Consider the following 14,863-nt stretch of genomic DNA (forward strand, 5'->3'; position numbering starts at 1 on the left):
TGCCAAACACCATAGGAGATCCCCAGAGGTCCCGTGACCAGGTACGAGCCTGGCATAAGAAGGATTTTCAGTGATATGGTGTGGCTGTTTGATGAATACTTCCTCCTAGTTAATGTCTGTCATCTTTTTTATTCTTCAGATATCCAAGTGATGCATTGAGATTGAAACAATCTGTTATTTACTTTCAGTAGAAATACTGCTGTGTATAAATAATAAAACAACTACTAAATGAATTTGTAGGTTACTACCTGCACTCTGATAAGCTCTGTGTGAATGTATCAATCTATTATTAGTTGACTCGTGAATTTTAGAGCTTATAGAATTTAACCAATTTTAATGAACAATCCAGTGTCGTTATGCACAATAAGCAGCAACAATTGCATTCTGGCATTCAAGCTTGTGTTTTTAAAGCAACTGTCGCACCTCAGGCTCATCAGCATAATGGCTCCCTGCTACAGCGTCGTATCAGCTGTCAGATGAACCAGTTCCAAAGAAACAAACAAGTAAACAAGCAATGAACTCAGCAGCAGCAATTATTTATATTTCTTACAGAAAAAAAACAAAATGAAACTGGACATCTAGAGGCATTATTGGACACTCTGAAATAGTGCAACAAAATGCCTCATACACTGACGCAACTCTATAATAATAAAAGCCCTCCACACACACACACAGACACACATCCACTCCATGACATCTTAACTGATGGAAACTCCCCCCCCCCCAAGCACAGTGTGGATTGTCAGTGAGGTCCATTTCCTGCCAGGTCTGAACCAGCTGAGCCACAGACTCATGTTCCACTCAGGGGGTCTTCAATCATCTTTACCCTTGGTGCAGGCACATCGTGTTGTAAGAAGAGACAACAAGTGTGGAGTCTGAAGCAAAGATAAGAAGATGCAGAGATGGGAGGAGGTCTCCCTCTGCTGATGCCTAATCATATATGTCCTGAGAATATACTCAAAATCTTCTTCTTCTTCTATCAACTGCTCCCTTTAGGGGTCGCCAGAACAGTCATTTTTGCACATGAACAAATCATTGCAGGCTTTGTCTTTCTTTCCTTTCTGTCCAAACTGCTCAACCCGACTGTTTCTCTGATATACTAATTTCTCAATATGCTCACAACAATGAAAAAATGAAACCAAATGCGTGACAAAGTAATTGAATCTTTTTTTTTTTTTTTTTTAGAAGATTTTGAAAGCTGCATAACAGTCCGATATAACATGGGGATCTTTTAGTTTATAATTCAATAAGCTGAAACAAGGAGCACACATATCATACAGCTCACTAGCACCCTAGCATCACAGGAAGGTAGTATATCCAATGCGCTTGCGCATTGCCAATGTTCCCGGAAGCACATCCCTGCACGTGTAGGATTTGACAACCTTGAAAAACTATAAAGTAACTATCAGCGTATGTCTCTCAGTAAGAATTTCTAGGGATGCCAGTAACACGACTGCTGTGAGTATCAAGTGTTTTGTTTAAATAAGAAGCCTCAGTTTTACTCGTGGATACATTGCTAGTCATCTTTTCTGGCAGTTTAACCTAAGAAAACAAGCTATTGCTAGCATGTCTCCCAGCTCACCTGTATGCACTCTGTCCTGAATGCAGTCGGATTAGTCCACGTTGCTGTCAATAACTGTCAGTGTATTTTAGACTGCAAGTTATGTGCTCACTGTGAATTTCAGATAACTAAGCAACAAGAACTTAGCGGGCGCTAGCCTGCTATGCTAAAAACAAACGGCAGATAGCATGATGTTGGAGTTGTTGTGCAGTCACTTTGCAGGTTGGTGAAATTGCAGCAACTAATCTGCGGCAAGATTAAATCATCGTAGGGGTAATGTGACTGTTTACGAGGTTTAACCCACGCTTATTAATACAGGGTGCTGTTATTAGTGCACCGTAGACATTGCACGGGAAATGTGTAGCTTGTATTGCTGAGCTACGTAACACATTTTTTTTTTTAATATTTGCTCAAGATCCAATAAAATGCTACACTGCTAATATTTGATCATTTAGGTTTGGAGACTTGGATTTGTCTGTTTTTTCAAGTTTCAGGGAGAAGTTATTATAAAGCATGACAGTGCAAAACAATCTCTGTGTGTATGTATTTAATAAAAGATTGTTTCAGTGTCTCGTATTCCTTTGAGTCTCCCCCATTTACCGGCTGCATTTGGTATGTAAAGGAGATAGAAGACAGGTGATGTTGCTAGCCACAAGTTTGTGTCTGGAGGAAGACACATCTTTGACTTCACATCCTAGACCAGGAGTGCTAAACATAAAGCCCCGATCCTGCCTGCTGGATTAACTGTATTTTTATAAGTTACAGCTTTTCCTGCTGATGACAACCTCCCCCATAGCCATTCATACTATACTGGATCAATTTAAGTAATAAAACAGTTAAATGACAGAAAAGCTCCCATTTGGTTTTTTTTTTTACTGTCTACTATAAAAATTTCAGTTAAAACAAGAAAATTTTAAACATCGACAGTACTTTAAGTTTTTTAAATAGGGACAGTTTGGGCAGTGAGCTGCCAGAACCTTTCTGTAATCTTTCACATTTTTCATGTAGAAAAACTGCAATGTGCTGTCGAAAATGCACTTCTTTATTTTATATTAAGATATCTCAGGGATTAAATGTGTAGGGAAATCTATTTACACTGATAAAAAGCGGAGTTTTATTAGGCCAGCTTAAGATCAAAGCGGACCTTATGTGGCCCTCGATGTAAAATATATTTGACATCCCCGGTCAAGACTTCTGTAGTTCAATGCTCTTGATTTCAGACTAAGTTATTCTTGCCCATCCTTATTTCTATTTGTTTTTTCAATTTCTCTTAACCAAGTAAAAGGAAAGATGTGCTACCTGCTTATATGGCAGTGACTAAAATCTCCAAAGAAATTCCGTTCTACGCATTTGTGTGAGCTGAAAGTTTAAGGAACTGTTCCAGATATTTTTAGTAGAAAAGGGAACCCTCTTGGTGCTGGACTGACCTCAGCTGCTTATCTTAAATCAAACAAAGATTAAAGACATAATTTTACTTGTTTATCTAGGTAGCAGTTATTGTGATTTTCTTTTAGACAATATTATAGGATTCATGGGAATTATATCAAGGATAATAAGAGCCAGCCTGTGCATATCTCCTCAGATATCCTCTCTACCAGCTGGGCAATCCCCAGCTGAGGATCTTCAGACCTAGCTGGTTTCTGACCCTGGCGAGGCCGGGAAAAGAGCAGCCTCAAGACACTGTCCAGTTTCGCATCCCAATGGAGTAAGTCTTTGATTATAAACGTTAATATGTATGAGTTCATTACAATACACCTTTAATTATCACACCATTCTCAGGTAAATTGATTTTGCTGCACATAATACTTGGAGAAAGTTTTACTATGCACAGATTAGTGAGTCTGTATTAGTTTAGACATGGTTATTTGTCCATAAAATATAAAAGTGGATGCTAATGGATGCCTATTATTCTTTGAGTAGGAAAACATAAAGGTGATTGCTGGAAAACTAAATTACAGTCTCTCGTGTGTTATATTCTTCTCTATTTTAAATGTGTTTGTGACCCAACATCAGTTCACTGAGACTGAAAATTGTCTTTTAGTTTACATTTAGATATTCTAATGCTACTCTTTTCCCTGATGTAAATAACAAAGACCTCACAATGTCTCAGCTCACACACCCCTTTCCCCCAGCCCTTAAAAAAATCAACAAAACTCAATATTTTATTTGTCATTCACTTAATGTATGCATACTTGATTCATTTCAGCTCCGTGTGAGACTCAGGGAAACACTGCTAATATGATGACTCGATGTGTAAAGCAGTCAGTAAATCCCATGGCTTAACTTCCTGTTAATACTACTTTATTTAAATGCGTAGTTACTTTTTCAAGCAAATTGTCTTTTATAATCACCAGCACCTCTAATCACCTCTTTCTGAACTGTAAATGAAAAGTCTCGAAAAAGTCTTTTGGGAGAGATTTGAGTATTTCCTAACATATGAATAGAATAGAATAATCCTTTAATTGTCCCACAAGGGGAAATTTGGTTGTAACAGCAGCCAAAAAGACAAATACACAAACAAACAGTACACAGGACACGGAACAGAAACATACACAAATTTTCTTACATATTTACATTAAGGACAATGGTTACTATAAACAGAGAGTACTGTACAGTTATTAAATTAAATAAAAAGGCAAACCAGGTTGTAGTGCGAATTGGTTAATTAACTAACTTATTGCAGTTACAGCATTGATGTAAACATCTATGTTTGTTGGGAGCAGTTCAGATTGTACAGTCTGACAGCTGCAGGGAGGAAGGACCTGCAGAAACGCTCCTTCATGCATCTAGGATGCAGCAGTCTGTCACTGAAGGAGCTCTGCAGTTCAGCAACATCTACATGCATGGGGTGGGAGACTCTGTCCATCAGAGATGTTATTTTGGCCAGAGTCCTTCTGTCTCCCACCACCTGCACTGGGTCCAGGGTGCATCCCAGAACAGAGCTGGCCTTCCTGATGAGTTTATCCAACCTCTTCCTCTCCGCTGCCGATAAACTGCTGCTCCAACATACTACACTGTAAAAAAATTTTATAAAATTTTTAATTTAACAGATCTCACGATAGAGCTTGTTGTACATAATTATTATCAGATATAACGCCTCTGATCTAAAATACTTTTACGTCAGTGGAATATTTTATTTATAGTTTTATTGCCACAGTGTTTTTTTTTCCTGTCTTTTTCCACGGTGCCATAAATGACATACTAGTCCATTTGTTTGGTCCTTTCAGGCTGCCATTGCCCATAAATGCAGATGCTTATCGTTTGAAGTCTGCGTATTGTTCCAGTTGTAAATATGTACACACATTAATCAAAAATCACAAATGCTTTACTTGTACATACTGGCCCTTTTATAAGCATTCACTCTATCTCTCTGTTTAAGTACAAGCTGTTCAGCCCTAGAGCAGATTTCCTTGGATTGAGGATCCTTTTTTCTTTTTTTTCTTTCTCCATATGCGATTGATAATGAACACAAAACAAATGAGTAAGAGTGGTCAAGTGAGTAATCCAAGAAGAGAACAAAACAAAACTACACTAAACTTAAAAAAGATATAATGAACATAAAATAAACTTTAAAAAGTCCCAATCATTTTTTGCCCTGTATATGCTGTAAATTTATTTTAGAGTTTAGACTGTAGTAGTTTCAGTCGAACGTATGGTACGATGAAAACATATGTTTTGCATTTACTCTGCAGTAATTTATTTTTACTGCCACAGTAACGGTCTTGCAGGACCAGTAATATGTGCCTGATGTTTGATATCGTGGCCACCAGGTGGTGCGACAGGCTCAAAAACAGAAAACGGAGGCCTCAGTCTTCCACAGCGTAGATAGTGTGTACCACCTCATGATTATCCTCTAATGAGCGTAGTTGCAACAATGACTTGTGACAGGCCGTCATTTCACTCTCACACGGAGAGTGACGCATGAGGCGAGGTCAAAAGTACTTTTATTTGGCTTTGAATCAGTTTGTACACATCGAGTCTTCACCATTAGTCTCTCAGAGAAGCTGCATCAACAGCGAGACAGAAAGGGAAGGCAAAACTAATCTCGTCTGTGTAGATACGATGTTCTTATTTTGTCAAGTTTCTGCTGTATCTATGTCACAAAACGTGACAGGAGGTCCAGTCAGCACTTAATAGTGACAAGCTGATTTTGACTACCGCTACAAGCCAAGGTCACGGAGGTTACCAGCACTCCCGAGGCAATGAGAAGCCCAGAACCCACACTGGGGAGAGAAATTGAAGTTTGAGGCAGATCATCTATGTGTCTCTGGTGGGGTTTAGACCATAATCTGTTCATCCAGGTGCCTGGCCTCCCACTCTGATTCTTGCCTCTTCTCTGCCAAACTCCTAGGGTGCTTATGTAATTGTGTGTCTTTGTGTGTGTGTGTGTTTTTCTGTATATGCTTGTAAGTGTGAGTGAGTCCGTTTGTGCGACTGGTGTGTTTCTTTGTGTATATATGCACAAAACTGGGTAAGTGCAGGGTGCGTGTGTGTTTATAAGGGTGTGTAAGGTGTTCTGTTTTTTTCCTCGCAGTCTTTGATGCTTGCGAGAGGTGCACGGCTGATTGATATGCTGCTGGGGCCTCAGTGTGTGCTTGGAAACACTGTGATTTTTTTTTTCACTTTTCTTACCAACATCGTAGTAAATGGACCCACACAGAGAGACAATGATAAATGTCACTCCCACTCCCAGCTTATTGATAAGTCTGAGTCACTGTGGCAGTGAAAGCTGTTGTAGTTATGATTCTCAAGTGTAGGCGGTGTAAGCGTGGGTAAATTTTAGAGCCGAGCAGCTGTTAATGAGAACGGGTAACTGTTGGCGTTCTCAAGAGAATAACACAAGGTGGCCTTTATCTTGCTGACACCTGGGAGCTCGATATCCATAGTTGTTTGTCTTGCTCTCTTTTGCTTTTCTCTAGTTTTCGTACTTTTTGGCAGTATCGCTCGCTTTCTGGCATGTCTTCCTCCATCCTTTCCCTCTGTCCCACCCTGGGCCTGCTGTTTATTGTGCTTTTCTTAAGCACTTTGCTATGTGTCCAAAATCAATCCTTCTTTGACACTTGTTTTTTGAGACACCTGGGCTGTGTTCTCTGGAAATTCTCTGTCTACCTGCCAGAGGGAGGTATTTGTTGGTCTTTTTGATTGTTCTCAAACCTTTTGTGCTATGTAAGTATTTCCCCTCTGTTCTATAACATCATCAAATTTCTAGGCTCACACCCACGCACACCTTCTTGTACCTCACCTGGCATGGCGAGAGGCCAGTACACTCTCTCTCACACACACACGCACACATGCACACAAAGAAAAGAGCATGTCATTGAACTTTCAGTTGAGTCTGCTACTCAGTCATATTTCATGCTTTGCAGACTAATAACTATGAAACCAGACCATGCTGTGGTTTCTCACTCTAATCAGACTTGAGCAAACTGATCCTGTAGTACTGCACCTCACGATTTCTTTTGTCAATGGTTCAGTTCCTGGACCTAACAGTGTTGGAGTCACCAATATATCCGGTCACCTCTTCAACGTAATAAGCACACGTTTGAAACTGTGCCATTTTTTTTTTCATGCTTGTAAACCCAAGTTAATGTCATATTAAGTCATTTAGCCTGTAGATTTGTGATGTAAGCTCTATTGACCTGTTTCTCGGTAAGAACTTTTGTGACTTTCAATGACCTTTGATCTATTTTTGTTCTATTGTCAGGCTGCAGGGCAAATAAAAAAACTCTAATCCTTCACACGCTGCTTTTATGCTCTCAACTTCTCAACTGTCTCTTTTCTCCTCAAGTCTCGGGTTCCTTGGCAGCTTTCCCTCTAAACAAAGTCGGCTACTATGATCTTGATACTTAGTGTTTAGCACTTTATGTGTGTGTATTGTCTCTGAAGATGGGAGGGTTAAAGTAGAGACTGTACGTATCTCAACCGAAAATTGACAATGGGCAGGTCAACAATGTGGAGCGGCTTTCGTTTGCCTTTCATCTGTGCAGAAGATACTCTCCTGTTTCATTCTCACCGCTAAACCACTTTGACGCAGTGCGCTTTGATGTTCATGTGTGCCTGTATGAGTATGTATGGGTTGTGTAGTGTACCTTCGATGTTTAAACTATTGTGTGTGTATTTAAAGGCCTTATTAATTTAAGCGCTTCTAGTTTAATGTTTCCCTGACATTTACCATAAAAGTGTGCTGTTTGTCTTTATTAAGGCATTTGTCTGCAGTGTATAATCCATGTATTATTTCTTGTAAGACCCCCACCCCCCCCAAAAAAAAAAAAAAAAACCTGTTAGATTCGCAGTTGATGCAAGAGCAATTCAAACAGCAAACAACCAATGCCTGAGATTTCTTTCCCTAGCTCGTCAATAATTCTTTCCATCGGGTTCTGGTGCAGAACCAGTTCTCCTTGACTCTGATTCTCTGGACTGAACGTTTAATAGCTAGGATATTATCAAGTCATGGTGGATGGAGTCTGTGGGCTGCGTCGGCTGGTCATTAGTGACTTTCTTCATGTAACCCCTCCCAGAACCGTTAACGTCAGTGGTTCGAATAATGTCTCTGTGGTAGCTTTGTTTTTACTACCACCAGTCTTTTTTTTTTGTTTGGTTTGTTCTTGTTGAATAAAAATAATGATGAAATACATGAACTGGTTCTACACTGGGTGCCACATCGGGGTCGAGAGGGTTATGTGTGATCATAAAAAGCCTAATGGCTCCTGATGAGATCTTAAAGGAAGGGCAATTTTTAAACTGTCATGTGCGTCTGTTACTTGTAAGCTGTAAACCAAAAAGACTATGAGCAGCCAAATGTTTAATGCAGCTTTTTGTTCGTCAAACAAGGGGCCAATTAAATGTCTTTTAGTAGTTTCTGAACAAAGTAATCTTTCTATGGTTGTGACAGCAAAATCAAGCTTATACAAAGTGATGTTTATCTTTAAAAAAAAAAAAAAAGGAAATAAAGCACTATAATATACTTTCCTACTCTAACCTTTGTAGGCCACAAGCCTAATTCAACCCATCACACAGCGCTTTGCTCCTAGACATTTGGGTTTGGTCTCAATCACAGACCTCCAGACTAGCAGATGACCTACTCTTCCTCTTGAGCCAAGAGCAATGCCATATTCTTACAATGTAATGTTTTTAGAGTGGAATCAAAATCAGTTGGTACATTTTTGTGTTCATAATTCCCAACTACACTTTGTCTTACAGATGACGATCATTTGAGCCACAAATTTTTTTTTATTTTGGATATATCGTTCTGTAAGACTTTCAGGCATTGATTTGTTTTGTTTTTTTTTAAAGATAATTTGGCATGCTTCAGTCTTTTCTACCTGTTTTGATATCCTTTAGAATGGCTTCTTGACAGTCACTCTTCCATTTAGACTATGATGATAACGCATCTATTATTACTTAAATTAACAGGTTGCGGATCAAAGGAAAGGCCAGATGCATCACTCAGGTCCTGTGTCAGGTCTTTGCTGGATGTTTTTCCTATTTGACATGACTTTCAGACACTGTTCATCTGCTGTAGACAGAGTATAAGTTGCTAAGTTTGCTAAGTTGTCTGTGTAGACCAGGGGTCTCAAACTCCAGGCCTCGAGGGCCGGTGTCCTGCAGGTTTTAGATCTCACCCTGGGTCAACACACTTGAATCAAATGATTAGTTCATTACCAGGCCTCTGAAGAACTTCAAGACATGTTGAGGAGGTCATTTAGCCATTTAAATCAGCTGTGTTGGATCGAGGACACATCTAAAACCTGCAAGGACACCGGCCCTCGTGGACTGAGATTGCCCACCCCTGGTGTAGACCCAACACTGGCCCATCCCTGACTAAGGTGCCTCTTTTGCGATTGAGTGATTCATATGTAAGTATTAAGTAGCTTAACAAACAACTAATATTCCTCTGAAAAAAATAAAGTACTGGAGTGAAAAAGCAGCCAATGTCCAGAAAAACACTTTGAAAGACTTCGGGAAAGCCTGGAAAACTATTGCTCAAGACTTTTTTTTAAAAATATAACAAAATATAAAGAAATGGGGCTGGTTTAAGACTTTTGCACGTACTATAGTGGAACTTAATACTTGACATATGAATCACCATGACCCTTCAATATAAAGGCAAATTGAAGGGACTCTTGTTGTGAATTGATGCTATATAAGTAGAATTGAATTGAATTGAATTCAACTAGGGTACCAGGTTGTCAGTTTATTACAGAAAATTGAGATTTTGTTGACACATAACAGTTCTAATGGGAGTTTTTTCAGTATTGTCATACACTGTCAAAGCCACCTCTTGCTCTTGCTCTTTTTCAAAAGTGTCCTTTCACCTACTCCTTTCATGCTTTCAGAGCACAGGTGTAAATTGACTACCTAAAACCAGTGGATGTGATACTGATAATCTTTTTGGCTCCATGCGAGTTAGCCCACATTTCAGAATAGGAACGATCCAGAAGCTTGTAGATTCTTCGCAAGTGAGAGATTACATCTGAAAGCAACTGCAAGTAGGTTAATCTGCAGATTGATGAATCTGCTTTATTGTCGCACATAAACAACCGTGTCACAGCCAGACAGAGCGAAAGCTTCAAAAGCTTTACCTCGTTTATGTCATCCTGCTTCCAGCCCTTCTTTCTTTAACACTGCATGATATTAGATCAAGGTCCCTTGTCTCCCTTTACACTCCCCCTTTAACAATGCAGAACAATATAACTTTTTAAACTGTTTTCTGACAATGAAGCTAGTGTTCCTGAATTAAACCTGCTTGGCAACAACGGACCATAATTGAACCTAATCCATCGTCTGCGTCATCTGATGCCCTTCTAGGTTTTGTGTTTGGAGTTCTTTCATCGTCTTGGCTGAGGAATCTTTGTAGCATGAGTGTTTGCGTATAAATATATACCAGTTGCTGAGGAACGATGCCGTTAGCCTTAGCAGTTGCTGGAGACAGGTTTTCATTCTTCCTGAGAGGCAGAAGTGCGAAAGGTTAGCTTGTGGAGTCAGATGGGTGTTTATACTGGGATGATGATCAGATGCTGCCTGCATCGCTGCTGGAGACGCCACGCCCTTTGTCTAAGTTTAGCCTTGTTTATGTGCACACTTAACTTGACATTTTCTCCTCAGCTTTCAGCCCAAGGCTTTCTTTCAGATTGGGTCCTGGTTTGTAGCTGAGATGGGAGCTATGTATTGACTTAGGTCACAGGAAAAACAGCTATCTCATGCAACCCCTGTCAAGTGTGTGTGTGTGTGTGTGTGAATATAGAGTACTGTAGAAAAATGCAAAGCAGTTAGATATACAACTAATGCCATAAAGTGATTTTATTTATCAATTAACTCCACACAATACACAATGAACAGAAAAAACACAACCTAATCAGTTTTTGTCTGCTTGTGGTTACAAATGAGTGCCAAAAACTTGGATAACAGTTTTTTTTTGTTTGTTTGTTTTGGTACATGAAGTCACTAATGTCAAATAAACGAACTCATGTTGGAGCTAGATATGTCCCATTTCTGCCGATCAGTCCAGATAAACAGGTACCCTCATTACTTCAGTATGGCTGTTTCACAGCGAGCTTCGGTTTCAATTTCGGTTCTGTTCATTTGCTCTTTTCCACAACGGCCAGTTAAAGCCTTTTGGGCTTTAAGAAGCAAACACAGAAAAAAATAATAACAGATAGGCCCAAACACATGGTGGGACAACCATTTGTTTACACTAATCACAGCAATTTGTGTTTTGAATGGTTACAGTTAGCGAAAGGTGATGCAACACACAAAGCAACTGAGGTCAAATAAAAAATGTGATTATTAAAAAAGAAAAGAAATGGTAGTGTATAAAAAGTAAACAGAAAAATATCCACCGTTTCATGATTTTACATGTCTTTGCACTAGTTTTAATGAAATATTTGACTTGAATGATTATCGAGTCATTGCAATTTTTTTTATTTTTAATATTTCCATTTTACATGTATCACAACTTTTTTGCAAAGAGTTTTAGTTCGGAAGACAGTTGTTGTCAAGTACATAACATAATACAAACATGAATCTCGGTTTGTAAATATACACTAGAATCTCTTGTATCCAGCAGCAGAAGCTTTAGCTCTACCCCCCAAAAACAGAAATTTATATAACCTGGTAATCTTTTTTTTTCTATGATGGATGTCATTGCTGTGTTTGTGGTGGCTGGATAATTTGAGTTGTAAAAGCAGTTGGGATTTAGAAATATTCTCCTCATTAATCAGGATCAGTTCACTGTGCTAATGATCCAGAAGAGACCTCAGTGGCCTCTAAGCCACTTTCTTCTCTTCCAGTTCCGCGCAACTGCTTTCTAGGAAAACCCGACTGTGTAATCAGTCTTTCTTCCCTTCCTGATCTGACGTACCCCTGGTCACTTCGCTGTGCTTCACTGCCCTCTGGCACACACACTGTGAGACAGTAGTTATGGTGGAGGGGGGGAGAGCGTAAATGGAGCAGAAGACGGATTTGCATGCCACATCTCTTTCCTCTTGACAGTAGAGACAAATGCATCTAGAAGTGCTCTCAACAAGATCCTTTTTTGTCACAGTAAAGCAGAAGCCTCTTCACACTAATGCCCCTAGTGGACCAGGACCACGATTGAATGTTGAGAGGATGAAACTCGCTGCCAAGTTGGTTCTCACTTTTCATAGCTGGGCAACTTTCTGAAGTTAATGTGTAGTAGAAACCCTGTGATGGTCAAATCACTATATCAAGCCATATATTTTGATTAAATGGTGGATTTAAATGTGGAAATTCTTATTCAAGTATCAGAAAGAGCAAGGCCTCAATGCACAAATCTTAGAGGGTCAAAGAGAAGGTTTTAGTTCTGCACCAATGTCAGGTTTGCCAAACTTTAGTCTATTATAGGGGGAAAAGGCAATTGTTTGTATAGCATGGGAACATATATTACATCACTCTTAAGTACAAAGAGTCTTTGTATTCACAGATGGGGTTTTCTCATGCAAATGTTTGCCTCAGCTAATATTGTTACAACAACTCAAGGTATCGGGCCGTCACCTTGGAAAAACGGTGAATATTACATTATCCTGTTCTATTAAAGAAACGTATGAGGTGATAGAAGATGCCATATCCGAGGCACTCATGTCAGACCACAACGTCGCTATTAAGCACTTTGTCAGACGCATTTGGGAAGTGCTTTCTACCAGGCTAATCCAATTGGCTTGATTGATTAGCAGTTAAAAGCCTTTCTTTCCCTAGTCAGAGGAATCTGCTTCAAATGCTGCCCAGCAGGCTAGCTTTAGCTAGGCTGGCCTGCCGGATCAGTTGGTGCCAGGCCCACTTCCTGTGTAGGGTTTCACAGGACGCGATCAATACTTGCAGACAGCTAATTGGATGAACACTGACACTCACATTTCTCCTCTCCACTTTACGGTCCATAGAATAAAAGCTGAATATGGGTTTGTACGAGAGCGTCCTGTCCGTTACATTTGATAATATAACAACAAAGTTTATGGGAATGCAATGTGGAAATGAGCTGCATCATTTCTATGTAGGTGTCAGTTAAGTGAATGTGGCATTATATGATCAACAGTGATCCAGTATGTAAGCCTGCAAGGGCTGGACTTCAACCTCAAAGGTTTTTTTCTCGGCCTGTTGTGTCTCCAAACACATGTCCAGATTAATCCTTATCATATGCAACGCCTTATTCTTGGAAGCCTCCATAACCTCTGTTCTGTTTTCTGTTTTTCTGGGTTTATCTGGACAGAATGACCAAGTACGATGTAAAGAACTACTTGGAGAAGATCTATAATGTCCCTGTGGGAGTTGTCCGCACCAGGATACAGTTTGGTGAGTCTTCTCATTTCTTTGCACTCAAGCACAGAGGGCCTGTAACTTTTTCAGAATTTGGAGTGATTGTACTGTTTCGCACTGTTTCGCCAAATATCATCATGTTATTGCCAGGGTTGGCCTTATCTCTTTGTTTTTGTTGTTTGGGATGAAAGTGTGTTCGCTCAGCTCTAAATGGGATACAAGCACCATCGTTTTTTTAGCGTTTCTACTCTTTCTTATTTTCATCTTCATTGTAATCTTCTGCTTTTCTTCTGATAAATGCGGCCATGACAGCTGATTAAAATGGAAAAAAGTTTTGATTGGGATGTTCTTTACATTTGGTGTTTGAGCCTCAAGTACTATAATGCTAAAATGGGCTCCTTCTTTATATGTATATGTACTGATTTTTTTATATTCATGTTATATTTATTCACTTTATTTATTAAACCATTTAATTACGCTCATCATTTAATGTAATTATTTACCTTTATGAGCTATTTTCTTCAGTGTTATTGTATTTTTTTATTGAGCTGTTTTTCAAGTGCTTGGTGCTGTAACTCTTTCCCAGTCTTTTTTGGATGAATAAAGTATTTATTTTGAGTTTATAATTGGCTTTCTTTTCCCTCATCACATGATGTTGTACGGGCAACACCAACACAGTTGATGCCAGTGGTGGAAAAACATACAAACATCATGACTTTGCATGGGTCTAAAGACTTAGTCAGTCCAAAACATTGGGAGAGGGTGGTGAAAACACTTGATTCCTGGTATGCAAGACCAAGCCACAAATATTTCATCCAAATTAAAATCTTAAAGTTGTAATGCAGCTGTTCTGAGTCAGTGGGGTAGATGTGCGCGCACACACACACACACACACACACATGTATACGTGGTATAAATATTTTGATTTCAAACCGAATGCATGACTTAAGTACAACATAAAAGATTTGCATATAAGTAATGGACTATGTGCAAACTAAATATGTAACTTTTTTTTTGTGATGTGTAACTCGGTACACAAATCTTGTTACACACTAAACACAGTTCACCATAACAGTGAAGATATACCGAAATGGACTCCTCAAAAAAAATTAAAGTAACCGTTTTTAATCAGAGTATAGCATCAAGTCAGTTAAACGTCTGGGAAATTGATCTGATCAGTTAAGCACCACAAGGAGTTGGTAATCAACCCCCAAAACAAGGAATGGTTTTACAGGTAGAGGTCACTGACATTTTTTTTACTTCTTGGTCTTTTCTGACAGTTGGACATAACCGTAGGTCCTTAACCTGTCAGCAGGACTGGCATTTGGTCCTTTTGTGCAAGGGGGACAGGGTGAGCAGTGTTAAAGCCCTACAAAATGACCTTCAGCAGGCCACTGTTGTGAATCTGTCTGACCAAGCGATCAGACTTCATGAGACTCAGACATCCTCTAGAGCAGCAGTCCCCAACCTTTTTTGCGCCAAGGACCGGTTTATGCCCGACAATATTTTCATGGACCGGCCTTTAAGGTGTCG

The 14,863-nt window shown here is 39.5% G+C and overlaps 1 protein-coding gene across 1 annotated transcript in view; it reads left to right on the forward strand.

Annotated features, from left to right (window-relative positions):
• Window positions 1-1,309: 1,309 nt before the first annotated feature.
• Window positions 1,310-14,863, forward strand: part of mrpl23 (mitochondrial ribosomal protein L23) — a 46,842-nt gene continuing 33,288 nt past the window's right edge. The window contains exons 1-3 of the mRNA XM_085166776.1: window positions 1,310-1,458; window positions 3,144-3,266; window positions 13,284-13,366. Coding sequence (XP_085022902.1) covers window positions 1,439-1,458; window positions 3,144-3,266; window positions 13,284-13,366 — 226 coding nt within the window. The 5' untranslated portion in view covers window positions 1,310-1,438. The remainder of the gene's footprint in view (window positions 1,459-3,143; window positions 3,267-13,283; window positions 13,367-14,863) is intronic.

This window comes from Neolamprologus multifasciatus, chromosome 7, assembly GCF_963576455.1.
Source record: "Neolamprologus multifasciatus chromosome 7, fNeoMul1.2, whole genome shotgun sequence".
Taxonomy (NCBI): Eukaryota; Metazoa; Chordata; class Actinopteri; order Cichliformes; family Cichlidae; genus Neolamprologus; species Neolamprologus multifasciatus.